The 16,377-nt window shown below is 57.2% G+C and overlaps 1 protein-coding gene across 1 annotated transcript in view; it reads left to right on the plus strand.

Moving 5' to 3' along the window:
- The window catches only part of CDH23 (cadherin related 23), a 365,372-nt gene that overhangs the window by 226,998 nt on the left and 121,997 nt on the right, over positions 1–16,377 (plus strand). The window contains 4 exon segments of the mRNA XM_042960117.1: positions 9,363–9,427; positions 11,096–11,333; positions 12,929–13,034; positions 15,348–15,475. Coding sequence (XP_042816051.1) covers positions 9,363–9,427; positions 11,096–11,333; positions 12,929–13,034; positions 15,348–15,475 — 537 coding nt within the window.

The raw sequence follows: 16,377 nt of genomic DNA on the forward strand, positions 1-16,377 counted from the left end.
ATGGAATGGTGACTGTCCATCCCCGATCCATAATGGGACATGAGGGAGGAGGGGCCCCCTTCCCTCTCTCCGCAGCCCCACCACCAGCTGGGTCCCTACCCTTTTGTAATTGCTTCCCCCAGCTCGGTGACTCCACCTTCCCATGGGCTCTGAGCCTCTGTCCCCAGCCCCAGACTCTCCAGTGGCACCCTCTTGTCCTAAGGTCTCCTATATGCCCGGAAAGCCAAGAGCAGGACCGAGGAGCTTTCCTGAGTATATTTTTCTTCCTAGGATCCACAGGGTCACGGTGATCTCTCCTGCACCCCGTTGTGCACTCCCTGGTACCACTGCCCGTCTGGAACACTCCCTTCTTATCCCCTATATGCCATTTTCCTTCCAGCTACTACTATTTCCTCTCCTCCCAGGAGTGTGTCCATTCCCCTGGCCAGGACCCCCTCGAAGGTGCTCGACCAGCAGCTTCCAGCCAAACCCTTATGCCCACCTAACACCCGCCATGCGCCCACCCATCAAGGATGAGGGCACCTGACACACCCAGCATTGCCCCGGAAGTGTGGGGCAGACTTAGTATTTCCCGGCCGTTGGCTTCTGCCTCGTGTCTTAGGAAGAAGCAGAGATCCTCTCTCAGAGCACCATGGGAGGGAGTGCGGGAACACGGGAGGGGACCGGGCCTCATGGGCCTGATCTGGCCAAGTGGAGGTCACCCAGCCTCTCGGCTACCAGGTTCCTTCTGCAGAGCCCCTCCTGCTCTCACCGGCCACACCAGCTTCTCTGCGCTTGCCAGAGTGCAGTTAATCTCCCATAGTTTAAGGAGTTATTCAGAGAGGCTCAGCGAATGATGAATGTGGAAAGCATTACCAGCAAAGCGCCGGGGCTCCGTGGAGCTCTTTAAAAATGCATTCTCCCATGTAAATTTCTGCTCCATCAATCCTTATGACATGTCAAACATTGCTATTGTTTCCTGAACAAATTGTACCGTGTGCCCTTCTCTGCAGATCTGTGCATGGGAGCAGAACTGCTCGCTGGCACCCGCTGCCTGCCACCATTGCCGGGACCCGGGGCTGCTGGGGAGGCAGCTGGGCCCGCCTTGCTTCAGAGCGGAAGCCCCGTGCAGGGTGTCTGGGCAAGCATGCGTGACAGGGGTGCGGGCGCTAGTGGGGAATGATTGAGTGAGGGCCTGCCAGCTGCCAGCCTGCAGGGAAGGGCACACAGGTGGATGGGAAGGGGTGTGGAGGGGCCACAGGGGTTGTAATCAGGGGTGGGGTGGAGCCTGAGACGGAGGGTGAATGCGAGCGTGTGCATGTGTGTGTGTGAGATTGTGTAGCGGGATGGGGCCTACCTGAGCCAGGCAGAGAGAAGATTTCCATGGGAGGCGGGAGTACAGGAATGTACTAGGGGCTGCCTGAGCCATAGAGAAAGGAAAAAGGAGAAAATGCACGCACGCGCACGCGAGAGAGAGAGAGAAAGAGAGTGTGTGTGTGTGTGTGAGTGTGTAGAGGGAGAGGGAGGGAAGAGTGAGGACACGGGAAGAGAGGAGATACAAGGACAGGACTCTGAGGCTGTAGAGAAGAGTCGTGGCTGTTTGAAACCACGAGAGACAAGGGCATCTGTCCCCAGGGAGGGATCAGCACTATCACAGAACAGCAGCACCCAGTGGGTGGCAGTTCGGAGGAAGACCCAGGGAAAGGCCAGGGCAGGAAGGAGCAGCTTGGGGCGTAAGGCCCAGCGTCAGCGATGGGTCTCTGCAAGGCTAGTAAGAGGGACAGCAGTGAGGTGCAGGGATATAGCGGGACAGTGTGTCGACAAGGGAGGCCCTTGGTCCAGAGCAAATGAATGGAAGAGGGTGGGAGATGGTGACTACTCGTCGTGAAAATAGTCTGGGTCACAAGGGGGCCCTTGCGGGGGAGGGGCTGGGAGAGGGGAGGACCTGACCGATTGCGAAGTAGTGGGTGCCGAGAGTGGCCGTGAAATGTTGTGATGAGCCAGGCTGGGCGGGGCCTATGGCATACAATTGGCATACGTGTTGAAGGGAGAGCTGTATCCAGAAGGTGCCAGGTGGAGAGCCCTGGGTGGGTTGGGAAGGGTGCCTACAGCCAACCGGGCTGCCCTGGCCTTCAGTGGGTGACAGCCTCTCCCAGTCTAGGTCCTGAGTCACCTACACATACCAAGACCAAGCTTGGGCAGAAACGGGGGGACCTTATTTGAGGGCCAGGGGCCTTGGCTGAGGGCCTGCATCCTAGGAAACCACAGCCAGAGACCCCTGCTTCCTCTGCCGACGGGCACGGCCAGGGGTGCTGGAACCTACCCCTTCTAGGCAGAGGCTGGGGTAGGACCATTAAGGCAAGAAGGAGACTGCTGTGGGGATTCATCTAGCTTCTAGAGGGCAAGGACAGTGACCTGGTAGGAGCACTCTGGATCCTATGGCTGAGCCCTCAAACGGCAAGACGACCCCTCTCCCCCAGCTCCATCAGCAGGCACAGCAGGGGAGGGGAGTGGTTAATAGCACACCAGAGCACAGGTGAGATCCTATCTGGTACTGTGGCCATTTGACCTTGAACAAGTTGACTGACCTCTCTGAGCCTCTGTTCCATCTGTAAAATGGGGATAATGCTGGTGCCGGTCCCACCGCCGCCAGGGCAGAGCCGTCGGGAAGATGGAATGAAATAAGGTGGGGGAAATGCCACGGTGCATAGCACAGAGTTTGTGCTCCAAGGGAGATGGCAAGGGGCAGCATCTTAGCTTCCCCCTGCCCCGTAGCCGGGGCCAAGATGGGCATTTGTGACTCGGGCCTGGCCAATCTGGGAATTTGGCTCTCCCCCCACTGCAGGCTCACCTTGTCTTAACCTTTGGAATTTCCCCCACCATGCGTATTTATTTTTTTTTTTCCTTTTTGTCAGCAGAAGAAAATTACACTTCTGCCGGCATTGTCCATCACGGAAATAAGCACTCGCGATGCAATTATAAAGGCCCAAATGAGGGAATTAGTTTTGCTGGTAATGCCAGTGTTGGGGAGAATCAGTGTAGACGCCTTATCAATCAGGCTCTGGACAATAGCCAGTCCCAGCCACACCCTGTCTCCACGTGCCATCGGCAGGGACAGCGGCTGACCCGCAGGCCCCTGTCCCCGGGCTGCACGCGCTTGCACTGGAGGAGGCTGGTGCCGTGAGCTGCCTCCGAGCTGGGTGCCGGCAGTAGGGTCCTTCCCCAGGAGCTCCCAGGGCTTCCCAGTGTCCAGCCAGTGGCTGCCCCGTAGACCCAAATACACCTGGCCAAGGAGGTCTCTCCCAGGACTCATCAGTCTAAAATAGCAACCCCAACACCTACTAGATCGTTTTCTGCTTTGTTTTCCTCACAGTCGTGACCGCTGTCTGAAATTCTATTCCTTAGTTATTTCTCCCCTGTGTTCTTGTCTTCTCCCCCCTCCCGACTGTAAGTCACATGCCAGGAAGGATGTCGGCATACTTTTAGCTGTGACTCCAGTGCCTGGTCCAGTAGCTGGCACACCGGAAGAACCCAGAAAATATTTAGTGAATACATGACCGAGAGTGTCTGGTCACTGTCTTCACAAAGGTTCTTTCCGTGGTGTGCCAGGCGTCCTCCACCTGTCCCTCTAGACCCACTCTGCTCTTTCCCACCTGCTCTGCGCATGCCCCGGCAGGCTGACTACCTGGGCCATTTGGTGAGTCCCCTACTCAGCCTGCAGAGCTCAGGCCAGACGTCAGAACTTGAGGGACTCCTTGGAGGGGCTTTAGAAACTCCAGCTGCACCCCCTGCACCCCCTGGGCAACCTGATCGGCCCCGCTCTGGCTGCCCACTGCCCACCGTGGTATCTGCCGATGGAAGGCATCAGCACACCACCCCCTCCCCCCGCCCCTGAATGAAGGTCACGCCAGCCCTCAGTGGTTGGCAGTGGAAATCCCAGATTTTACGAACTTCGGCAAAGATCTGGATCCCTGTGCTGGACGCAACTGAGGATCCGAAAACGAATTAGATACAGACTTCTCTGTCAAGGAGTGGAAGTGGGGCACACGCAGGTAGTTTTCAAAAATGCCAGGTTGTGCCGCATCTCCCAAAACAGGTACAGCGTTAGATCGAGAATAGTGAGGAGTCAGGGAGCTCCGTAAGTGAGGGGGCACTTGGAGTTGGTCCTGAGGGACGGGCTGGAGTTTGGATGGCAGTTCCAGAAGGCGGTAAGAGAACAGTCCGGATGCATCACGGAGAGGTGGATACAAGACTGCCAAAGCCAGTCGGGCCTTGACACCAGGCTGCTGGTCTGGATTGACTTCAGCAACAGTAGGGAGCCATCGAAGGTTTTTGAGCAGGGGAAAATTATTGTAGCCATTGCCTTTGACTTCTGGCCCCTGGGCCTCTTCTGGCAGTCTAGGTGAGCAGTAGAGTATACTAATACCTATGGGTAAGATTCATGCCCTGAGGGACAGTGGCGGGGACCTAGAGGCCCCCGAGGGGAGACCTGCAGCACAGCTGAAGTGCCTACCTGGAACCCTGGTTTGGCATTTCCCAGAATTGCCAGGGACAGTATGAGAGCCACCCAGCCTGGCCGGCTGGGCCATCCCCTTCCCCCATCCCTGAAGCCGTCTGACTGGCCTGTGAGACCCCGGACATCACCCTGCAGGAAGATGGACGTATGCACTCCTGGAACATGGCAGATGGGATGGTGTTCACGACATGAGGAGGACGTGTGTCCTCTGTGCACAGACCCTAGTCACCGCCCAACCACTCCTTCCTAAAGTGGGCTCAAGGGTCGCTGTCTGTTTGGCCCTGGATTCGTCCGTTGACCCTTTCAGATGCTCAGGCACGCAGCACGCCTGGGGAAGGAGGTTGTGTGAAAAGCGCAGGAGAAGCCGAGTGGGGCGGGATGTGGGGTGGGCAGGTGCGGGCCCCAGCAGCGCCCTCCACTGGACCAGCTCGCACGGCAGAGCCGCCCCCTGGCTTCCGCAGGACAGACTCGGGGGTTGCCTACCCATCAAGGTGCTGGACAGTCTTAAACACAGAGGGATTCGGAGGCCAGCTCTGCCACTTACCAGCCGTGAGATCTTGGGCAAGTTACCCGCTTAGAACCCTGTCTGCTTCCTCGTTGGGTAAAGGCAGGGAGCAGGGGGTTGTACCTAGCTCCTAGGGCTGCGGCCAGAATTATACACGTGTGTGTGACTGCATGTTGTGGTGGTGTGGATGCAGATGTTGCTGTAGGTGACAGAGATCATGAGCCCTCCCATCCAGGCCCCGTGACCCCAGCACGTCCTCCGCGGCACCTTCAGAGCTTCAAGTGTTTCCCGAAGGGCTGAGCCCTAACCCAGCCTTAGGGAACCCAGGAGGACAGAGGTGGGTGAGCCAGGCAGGAGAGGAAGGAAACGGTCCTGGCAAAGGGAGCAAATGGGCTGCACCAGTTGGCCCAGAGCTGCACCTGGGCTAGCCTGGCTCAGTGATGAGGCTTGAGCCGGCGGCAAAGTCCAGAGGGCAGGGCCACCAGCGTGTGTCCCCTGAGGACACCGGGGGACCCAGGAGGGCCTCTGGCAAGGCCGCCGGGTGATCGGATTTGCTGCCTCCTCCCAGGCACAGAGCCCTTGCTCTGTGAGAGCCCTTGCACAGAGTCCCCCTGCGGCTGGCCCTGGCCCGAGTGCACCGAGAGGCCCCCTGTGTTGGTGCTAGCCGCCCCCACCCTGGCAGGGCCACAGAGGCAGCTTTTCATCCTCTTATTCTGCTTCGTGCATCTGAAAAATGAAAGTTCTCCCTCTCCTCTTCACCGGACATGCATATTTCATACGGTCATTAGACGGTGGCACTAAAGGACTCACAAATCTTCCCTGGTCAGCATCAGCGGCTTGGGCGGGCAGCGAGAGGCCCCAGGGGAAAGGGGTCACTGTAGGAGCCATGGCTGTGCCTAGTCCCCCGGGGGGAGGGATGGGGGAGGGGGTGGGAGGTTGGAGGCCAGCGTCTGCCCGGGAAGAGAAGACCATCCCATCTTGTTACCTCATTTCCCTGGGCCTCAGCTGCTCTGGGCCCCAGGGTGAAAGGGCCTAGACAAGGGGACCTCAGGGATCCTTCCTGCCCTGACAGTCTGAGTGCCGTTCCATAGTGCACCCCGATATGAAGGGCTTTGTTCCGGGGCTGGGAACCCCTCCTATGATTTGTTTGTTTTTTTTAATGTTTATTTATTTTTGAGACAGAAACAGAGCATGAACAGGGCAGGGTCAGAGAGAGAGGGAGACACAGACTCCGAAGCAGGCTCCAGGCTCCAAGCTGTCAGCACAGAGCCCGACGCGGGGCTCAAACTCACGGACCATGAGATCATGACCTGAGCCAAAGTCGGATGCTTAACCGACTGAGCTACCCAGGCGCCCCCCCCCTTTTTTTTAATGTTTATGTATTTTAACCCCCCCCCCCATGGTTTGATTGTGCCCCTCACTTCCTACACGGCCAGCCCTCTCTTCGTCTTCTCCTGATCTCCTCCACACCTCCTAGCTGCTCTCTCTGGTCCCCGTCCCCTTCTTCGGCTGTTTCTGCCCCCTCCGCTTCGAATCCTCTCTCCTCCTTGGCTTTGCTCCCTCTCCACTCCCCCTTTCTTGGTTCCCTCCCCTTTCTTACTAGAAATTGTCCATTCCCTTCCAAGCATTTATGAAGCACCGCTCTGTGCCAGGCACTGTCTATGCTGGGAGGTGAGCCCGGGAGACGAGGCTCTGCCTGTGTTGTTCCCCCAAACCCTTTCCTTTGACGTATGAGGATGCTGAGGCCTGCGGGGGGTGGTGTTCGGTCACACAGTGACCTGGGCTATCAACACTGGCCTAGAACTGGGGTCTCTCCACCACACTGCCCCCTTACCAAGGGTCACCCAGACCAAGCCGCTCTTATCATAGTGTACCCATACCACACATGGTGATTATTAGTGAAATGAAAGGGCGCTTAGGGGCTCCTTCCCCCTTCTCTTCTGGCCCCTGGGGTGGGGAGGAGAGAGGCTAATTCTGAGGAGCTTTGTCTCCTCTCCCTGAAACCTCCAGGTGCAGGTTCCTCTGAGAGCAAGCTCTCCTCTTGACTTAGAAGCAGTAACACACGGAAGTGAAGGGCATGGCGGTAATTGTGAGCAGTGGCTCAGGGCTCCGGGGAGGGTCTGTCGGGCAATTGGTCCTGGATAGGAGGGTGTGTTACAGCGCTCAGTGTCCTCCTCATCACCTATCTGACATGCGTCCCTAAGAAGCTGTGTCCTCGGAGCCTGCCCCGGGGGAAGTCCGCACACAGTCTGCCGGGATGCAAGTGGTGGGGACATTGAATGGGAATCTGGGCACAAGAGGCAGTCCTGTGCAAGTAGGCTGAGCACAGGCTTCGTTCTGTGGAACCAGGTTTTTGGGGGGTGACTAAGATCTGAACCCCTTGGGTACAAACATTTTTTTTCACTTGAATCATTTGGTATAGAAATACACTATTTACTTACCTGCCTTCCTGAGCTGAGGATACTAAACACAAATGTTTCTCAAAAATTCGGGTTTATTGTATAGAACATGGAATTTAATAGACTTCAGAGAATCTAGGAACTTTATTTTTTTTTAATTAATTTATTTTTTTGAGAGAAAGAGAGTGAGTGAGCAGGGGAGGGGCAGAGAGAATTGGGGGGAGAGAGAGAGAGAGAGAGAGAATCCCAAACAGGCTCTACACTGCCAGCACAGAGCCCAATGCAGAGCTCAAACCCACAAACCGTGAGATCATAACCTGAGCTGAGATCAGGAGTCGGACGCTTAGCCCAATGAGCCACCGAGGTGCCCCAAGGATGTAGGAACTTGAAAAGAACCTCAAAAAATACTTAGTGCAAAGATATTGAGGGTGGGGGGAATAGAGGTTGGTAAAAGGGTACAAACTTGCGCCCAGAAGATGAATGAGGTCCAAGGTTCTAATGTAAAACAACATGGTGATTATAGTTCACAACACCATATTGTAGAATCGAAATTCGCTAAGAGAGTACAGCTTCAGCGTTCTTGCCGAGAAAGATTTGAAAAGGTATAGAAGCGAGGTGACGGATGCGTTAATTAACTCAGTGGGGGCATCCCTGCACAACATACACAGATATCAAATCATCACGTTGTACGCTTCAACTACATTACCATTTTATTTGTCAATTAGGCCTCCATGACGCCCCAAAATAAAAGCATTGAAACGAAAGTTTCTATTAGCGGAAATCCAATCACAATCTTAGAGAGAAGCCCTGAGAGTGAAGCATGTGACCCTAGGGTCAGCCCAAGGCCTTGCCCTCCTGGCCTCTGGGGGCAGCTCCAGGGCAGTGAGTAGCCTGAGTGACTCCAAGCAGGGTCACCATGCCTGGCACACGGTGAATGCTTAATAAGGGATGAATGAATGTTGTCATTTAACCTATACTGTGGACTGCAACCATGCCAGGGACAATGCAGGAGCCAGAAGTCCCAGCCACAGAAACCAAACCTCTGCTAGAAGCACTGTCATCCTAGAGAAGGGAGGAGATGGAGAGGGGCCCCACTGGGGTGGCCGAAAGGATGGATCCCCGGGCTGGGAGCGGGGATCCCTGTTTCTGCCCCACTTTGCCTATAACCTGCTCATGACCTAAAACGGTGACAGGAATACACAGGACCTCACTGGGGACTGGGCCTCAGTTTTGTGATCTGTGAACTGGGTAGAAACCTCTGTCTTCCTCATCATGTGGGACGGTTATGAGGATGAAATGAGGTCTTTGAAGATGTAAAAGGTGTGACGACAGGACAGGCTGGCAGTGGTCACCATCACTGCCACCGTCATCAGCATAAGGCAGGCGTCTCTCCCTCCAGTCTCTTCCGACGGCAAGTGGCAGAAGCCCAGTTGGACCAGACTGCGTGAAAGAGGTCTTGTTGGACTCACAAACTGAGGCAAAGGGAAGGGATGTCAGGGTCAGGACTCTAGAACGCGTAAGCTTCTGCCCCTCTCCTCCTAGCTCTCCTCTGGGGACACCTTCGTCCCCCCTATGCATCCCAGCAGCTCTCAGTCCGTAGTGTTTGGGCTTCAGTGCCCCGGAAGGAAGCATCCAGCCCCAGCGATAGCCAGAAGAATCCCAGAGAAGGATTCAGATAGGTCCCCACTGCGGTCAAGGGCCTCTCGCGGCCCGGTGCCCATGGCCGTGGCAGAGCAGGCAACTCCCACTCAGAACACTTGCTGCTCCCCCAGAACCGTGCTCTCCAGTGTTCATGTCAATAGCCGTTGGCGGCTGGTGGCAACCAAATTGAACAGCGCACCTCTAGAAAATGCAGCCCGAGGAGTCGTGTGGGATGACCGTGGGTTCGCTGTGGACGTTTCCTGGTGACATCAGGAGGTCCGCCGGGTCTGGCAGTAACGACTTCCTGTTCTCCCCTTTGCAGGCAACAGACAATGACGTGGGCACCTTCGGGGAAGTCAACTACTTCTTCAGCGATGACCCTGACCGGTGAGACCCAGCCCCCGCCCCTCAGCGGTGGCACTCTGCTACTCGTGAGGTTCAGGAAACTTCTCAGTGCCCAGGGAGGGTGCCGTGCCCCCGTAGCCAGAGCACTGAGCGAGGAGTTGGAACCCACGGGCACCGCTGCTGGTTTGACCCTGGCTGTGGCACAGTCTGTCAGGTCCTCTAACCTCTCTTGGGGCGTAGTTTCTCTGACATCCAAAAGACAGCCTTTAGCCTGGGGGATGAAGAAGCTTTGAAACACCAGGGACGGCACAGCAAGCGATTGCCGTAGCAGCAGCCAGTACGTAGGACCCCGGTCCGTGCGTCAGGCCCTCTGCACACGCATTACCTGGCGTCATCCCCACAAGTGTTGGAGGAGCTCCGTGCTAGGCACTGTTACCACCCACGCTTTACAGACGAGGAAACCCAGAGAGGCTGAGTCCCTTGCCCAAAGTCACACAGCTGGGGAGCTCGAGGGCCAGGCCTCTGCCTGTGGTCTTTGCCACCAGGATGCATGGCCTCCAGCAGGACGGGGCTCTCAACATGCCTCGGCCGCTGGGTGGGTGGCTTGCCTCACCACCTGACCTGTGCCAGCCCTGCCCTGTCACCCACAGCGGTTCCGGGCCTCTCTCTCCCATGTCTGCAGTTAAGCTGAAAGGGAAGCCCTCTCGTTTTTAACATGATCAAAAGCCAAGCTGGAGTCCGGGGGCAGGTCTGCTTCTAAAAATGAAGTGTCTGATGCATCTGGAGACTCAACAGGATCCGTAAGACAGTGGCTGTCAGCTCGGATTACTGGCCCTGACGATCTGTGTGGATGGTCAGGAAGAGACAGTGACTGTTAGGTGCATCTGGCCATTTTCTGCCACTCTGGACAGAGCCTCAAAATGGGAGGAAGGAACTAGCAGCAGGAGGAATTTCCTGTCCCTCAGGACACCCTCAGGTGCCTTGTCCTGATCATCGTGGATTTCCTGTTCTCTTCCCATCTTCTTTCCTGGGCTTGGAGCCAGGACCTTCTGGGCTCGGTGGCTGGCAGCTGTGGACCAGGTCTGGGCCTACAGATGTCAACTGACAGCTCAAGGGAGGCTCCTGAGGGGATGTTGAGAGGAGGCGGGTCGAGGGACCGTCTCGCTGGACCTTGCTCCTTCCGAGGACACAGTTCCCGGGCTCTTACACAAGGCTCATCCCTTGAGCAGAAGACCCAGGGGTATTATTCCCCAAGAGATGACCAACCCGCCCACCCCTCCATCCCCCGCCAAGCTGGATGTTTTGCCACCCATTTAAAACATTTTGGTGCAAAACCATCTGGAATGGCAGAATCTCTGACCATGACAGTTCTCTGGCATCTAAATATCTGCAGTGGGCAGAAATTCCTATTCACAACAGGAGGAGAGTCCTTCTGCCTGAGATTCCTCTTAGATGAAATTAACCTGCTCCTTCCCTTTCCGTACCTGACTCTCGCACACCCCCTGCCCCATGTGGTCCTGATCCCTGCCCACCACCTCCCACCCCACTCTGCATCAGAAATAGTGGGGCTTCTCTTATTTAGGGAAGATTCCTGACTCCGTTCATTTCTGTTTATCACCTTGGGCAAGGACAGGCTGGTAAATACAGGCCTTACCTACAAGCTGCCTTACGCCAGGGTCCCTTTCTCTCCGTCTGTCCTACCTGACGCAGGTTCTCTCTGGACAAGGACACAGGCCTCATCATGCTGATCGCCAGACTGGACTATGAGCTCATCCAACGCTTCACCTTGACAGTCATCGCCCGGGATGGGGGTGGGGAGGAGACCACAGGCCGGGTCAGGATCAACGTGTTGGACGTCAACGACAACGTGCCCACCTTCCAGAAGGATGCCTACGTGGGGGCCCTGAGAGAGAATGAGCCTTCTGTCACACAGCTGGTGCGGCTCCGGGTAAGAGAGATGCCAGGGCCTCCTGCAGTCCAGCACTCCTCCCATCCTTCCCTCTGTGCCCTCGTCCTGACCACCACCCTGCAGAAGCTGCCACAAGAGCCCCCAACCTGCCATCCACAAAGAATTCGGCCCAGATTTGTGTCAGGCCTCTGAGCATTCCCTCCTGTCCCTGGTAACCAAATGGGCCAAGTATCTGTGTCAGCTTAAATTTCAGGTCCCCATTGAGCAAAGGGATGTCCTCCCCATCTCCCTTGGTAAGTGGCAAGCAGGATCTCACATAAGGACCCCTATCTGGGCCCCTTGGTGGCTGCTTGGAATCGGGAACTGCCACAGCTGGACAGAACCGGAGACCGTGGGGCACCTCCCATTTCACAGAAGGGGAGACAGGAGGGGAGACGCAGTCCCCAGAGGCACAGTCCCCAGAGGCATAGTTGGAGTAGTGAAGCCAGGACCAGAACTCAGGACCGCACATTCCCAACGTCCTCCTGCAGTGGGATTCCCCCCACACATTGTAACTCTGACCAGAGACTCCTTCCTGTCCTCACTCGCCTTCCCCACTGTGCCCACCCAGAGTGACAGGACCCAGAGCCTCCATTTAGGATGGGTTTCTGAAGCCGGCAGGGATGAAGGCCAGGTAGCCGGGGTGGGCACGGCGGCGGGGGGGGGGGGGGCGGGGGGGAATGCAGAGAAGGCAGGACCCACCCACCATGCCCGCCCTCCCCCACTCAGCTCCTGGTGCACCCAGAGTGGTGGGACGGCCTTGGGGGCCTCTAGGATCAGAGACATCTGAAAAGAAGCCCCAAAAGAGAGTCATGGGGTAAAAGGATCTCTAACCTCATTCCAGTGCATTCTCCCTCCATGTGGCATTCGTGCCGTATGCAGTGACACTGACCGTGTGCTGGGCTGTAGGTACACGGCAGTAATCAAGAAATGTAAGGTTTCTGGGGCGCCTGAGTGGCTCAGTCGGTTAAGTATCCGACTTCAGCTCCGGCCATGATGTCACAGTTCGTGAGTTCGAGCCCCGCGTCGGGCTCTGGGCCGACCGCTCAGAGCCCGGAGCTTGTGTCGGATTCCGTGTCTCCCTCTCTGTCTGCCCCTCCCCTGCTGGCGCTCTGTCTCTCTTTCAAAAATAAGTAAACATTAAAAAAGAAACGTAAGGCGTCTGCTTGCACGGAGCCGACCGTGTGGGTGAGGCCGGCAGAAACCGAACAAGAAGCTACAGTTGGGTGTGGAGGGGCGGACGGCAGGCTCGGCACAGGGCCTGCCTGGTCCAGAGGTCGGGGAGGGCCCCTGTGGGTGGGCCGTTCAAGCTGAGACTGAAGGCTCTAGGAGGTGGTCACACCGGATATGGTGGTAAGCCTCTCCGTCCTCGGGGGGCGCCCCGGCCTTCCCTTTTCCCGGGGTCTCCAGCTGACCTTCTAGATCCCCACGCCGGCTCCACACCCCAACATGGGAGTCACCCTCCCGCGGAGGGACAAGGAGGGCCTGGATCCCCCAAAGCAGGGGCCTCTGGAGGGGGCCAGCCCTCCCCTCCCACCCGCCCTCTTCCAGCCCTGACCCCTGAGGGCTCACGGGCCCTGTCTGTACAATTCCAGGCGACAGATGAAGACTCGCCTCCCAACAACCAGATCACCTACAGCATCGTCAACGCCTCGGCCTTCGGCAGCTACTTCGACATCAGCGTGTATGAGGGCTATGGAGGTAGGTAGGCGTGCGGCGGGACCGAGGGCCCAGCCCAGGGAAGAGGGCCTGTGGGCCAGAGCAGGGCCGCACACTCACGCCTCTTCTCAGGATGGGGTTGGCCATCTGCTTCCCAGCACCCTGGCCAACCCAGGAGACCGCCCCATAGCCCATCGGCTGGAGCGACGCAAGCCAGGGATCGCCCTCCTGTGGGATCAGGATCTGGGTGTCTGATCAGCTATATCCGTCTGTGGGTGTTAGGCCATAGTCAGCCCAGCGTCTGATGTTACCACAGTCTGCAGGGCCGCTATTTCTTACCAAGCCTGTCTGGGCAGGTCCATGGGGGCTGGTCAGCCATCCTCCCGATCCTTTGGGTGTGCCTCAGCCGCACCCCCACCCCCCCACCAGGCTGTGGCCACTCCCAGCTGGGTCCAGGCACAGTCCCATACTCTGGACCTCGCCCTGCCTGCCCCGCCGTGACTCCTGACTACTAGAACCCAGGCAGGGAATCGCAGCAGCCACCTTGAGACCACCTGCTTTGGCAGATGAGGGGCACCCGAGGTCCAGAGAACAGGGAGCGACTTGCCCAAGGCCGTGCGGCAAAGGTGTCCAAGGAGACCCGTGTGATCTGGCTCCTGGTTGCCTCTCCCGGCCTCTTCTTTCAGCGCCTCTCTGCCCACACCAGAACCCAGCCTCTTTGAACCCCTTGACACTCTCTCCCCTCAGTGGTCATCTCTGGGTCTTTGCAGACTCGGTTCCTCCTGCCAGGAAAACCCTTCCTCCCTGTCTCTTTGCTCTGCCTCCCTTCGGCCATTAAGCCCATAACCTCTGGCTGGCTTTAAGGGCTCCTGTGGACGTCCCCTCCTCTGGGAAGCATCCCGAATGCTTGAAGATGAGTTAGGTGCCCCCAAGGCAGAACGGATGTGCTTTGGGTGATTCTGAGTTCAGCGCTCACCCCTCCTGCACCCCACGGTGGGGTCGGAGAAGTGTGGCTGCAGAAACTGCGATCCCGGCTCCAGGTGCTACAGCCTGATGGTCTCTATAAAATCTGCGTACCCCGTTTAAAAACCTTAAGTTCCACGTCTCTGCCCGCTTGCACACGCCGGCCTCTTCTTGACCCTGCCTCAGGTTTTATATTACCAAAGCAATAATTTTGCTCCCATTTGCCACATCCAAAGTGGTGACTTCATACTGTTGTCAGGACTTCGCAGACCACCAGTGACCCCCACGCCCGAGCCACTGTGCCCTCCCTCCCCCAAATGCAAGAGCACCTATGGGAGAGTTCAGGCGTGTGCACTGGGGAGGGGCATTGGAGGGGGACATCTCAGCTCCCTCAAATCCTGCCTTTCGTCTCTGCCTGCCTCTGGCTTTGTGTGCGTGGCAGAGGCGGGGGACGGGGGGTGTTTACCACCTTCAAGCAGTGTTCTGCTGAGAGTAAAGTCTACGGCACCATGCCCTCAGTAACCCCTCAAAGGGTCTAAGCAGTGCCCAGAGCAGGCCACTGGATGGGCACAGAGAGCCCACGGGGTAAAGGGAGGAGATGAGGGAGGGAAGAAGAGAGGAGAAAGTCCATGGGAGGGAACAGGTGGGGCCATAGGAGATGGAGGAGGGAGCTGCTGTCTGCACCCCACTGCTGGCATCACCCCCAGTAGCCCCGAGGCTGGGCAGTAAGTGGGTGATCTCTGTTCTTATTTGGAGGGAGAAGTGGTAAGAGACAACTAGACAGACTGAGGCATGACCTTGTCCTCTCGGGCAGCTCCCAGACTAATGGAGAGTGCCAGATAAGTAGGTGAGACAGAGACAGATAAGCAGCCAATGGCACCCACCAGGAAAGAGCCTGGGCTCTGGATTCAGAGCCTATGCCTCTGTCATAGTCGCTAGCTGTGTGACACTGGGCGAGTTACTAAACCTCCCTGAGCTTGGTTTCCTCATCTGTAAAGCGGTGCTTACATTACCACCAAAACAGTTCACACCAAGTGTGCTCAGCACTGGGCCTCGCATGTATCAGGCGGTCAGTAAACCTAAGTCAAGACCACGAGGCTCCAAGAGTTCAGGGGAAGGAGGAGGAAATGAGGCAGGGCTGGCCAGCCCGAGCCAGCCACGTCCTCCCTGCCCAAAGGAGACCCCCGGCTGGATGAGCATCTAAAGTCTGCTTATCGGGCTCCACGCTGACAGTACAGAGCCTGCTCGGGATTCTCTCTCTCCCTCTCTCTCTCTGCCCCTCCAATGCTCGATCTCTCTGTCTCTCTCAAAATGAATAAATAAACTTTAAAAATTTAAAAAGAAAAAAAGTCTGCTCAGAGAGGGCCTGGGGCCCTGTTGCTGTCATTTCAGTGATCAGTGTAAGCCGTCCCCTGGATTATGAACAGATACCCAACGGGCTGATTTATCTGACAGTCATGGCCAAGGACGCTGGCAACCCCCCTCTGAACAGCACTGTCCCTGTCACCGTCGAGGTGTTTGTAAGTACCCAGGGGTGCCCGTCGTGCAGGGCGAGGGGTGGTGAGTGCTTCCCAGAGTGTTGGGGGCCCTGCCTGAGCCCAGTGGTGTCAGACCGTGTCCCCACATCCTCGGCTGTCCCCACAGTTCTGGGAGTCGCCCAGCAGACTGCCCCAACGGCTGCCCCCAGCAAACCTGTCATGCTGCAGCACCCAAGCTGCCTCCGAGCTCAGCCAGGGAGGCCCAGGCCCTGGGGTGCGAGATGAGCCTGACGGTCCCGCTCCAACTCCATCAGGGGCCTCGGGTCACCCGCTGACAGGGAACAGGAGCCAGGGCTCAAGCGGGAGGAAGTGTCGCGGGACTCCCTCATGTACAGCCATACTTTGTGAGGTCCGAGGAAATTACTGGAAGGTCATCTTCTCTCTTCTGTCTCTCTGAAACCAAACCACAGCTTGTCTGACATGAGTGCTGAGCACACGTGAGTGCTCTCCGGGTCTGAAATTATTAGTCACTGAATCTATCTCCACTCTGGTTCCTTCGCCCCGTGCCGCTCCCCCAGTGATCCCAGGGGTGCAGGGGCCCCAGGGGGCCTTTCCCCGCCGGAGACCTCCTCACGGCATCTGCACAAGCAAGCACACCCCCCTCCCCATCTCATAGAGGCTGCTCCCAGCAGCACAGGGTGGAGGCGTGTTGATGGCAGAGTTAGTGCATCACCGGCTCCAGGAGGATTAGATCAGATTGTCAGGTGAGGAGATATGCTGCGATCTGACGTGCGCTCGGGAAAATCCCTCCCAGAGCGGGCGTGCTAGATGACCTTCCTGTCCCAGCCCGCTTCGCCGGTAGCTTCTGGCACTGCCCCACACCTGGCTTTACAAAGCCTTGTCCTCTCGACCCAAGACAGAGGCTCCGGGGCCAGCTCCTGAGC

Source organism: Panthera tigris, chromosome D2, assembly GCF_018350195.1.
Source record: "Panthera tigris isolate Pti1 chromosome D2, P.tigris_Pti1_mat1.1, whole genome shotgun sequence".
NCBI classification, from domain to species: domain Eukaryota; kingdom Metazoa; phylum Chordata; class Mammalia; order Carnivora; family Felidae; genus Panthera; species Panthera tigris.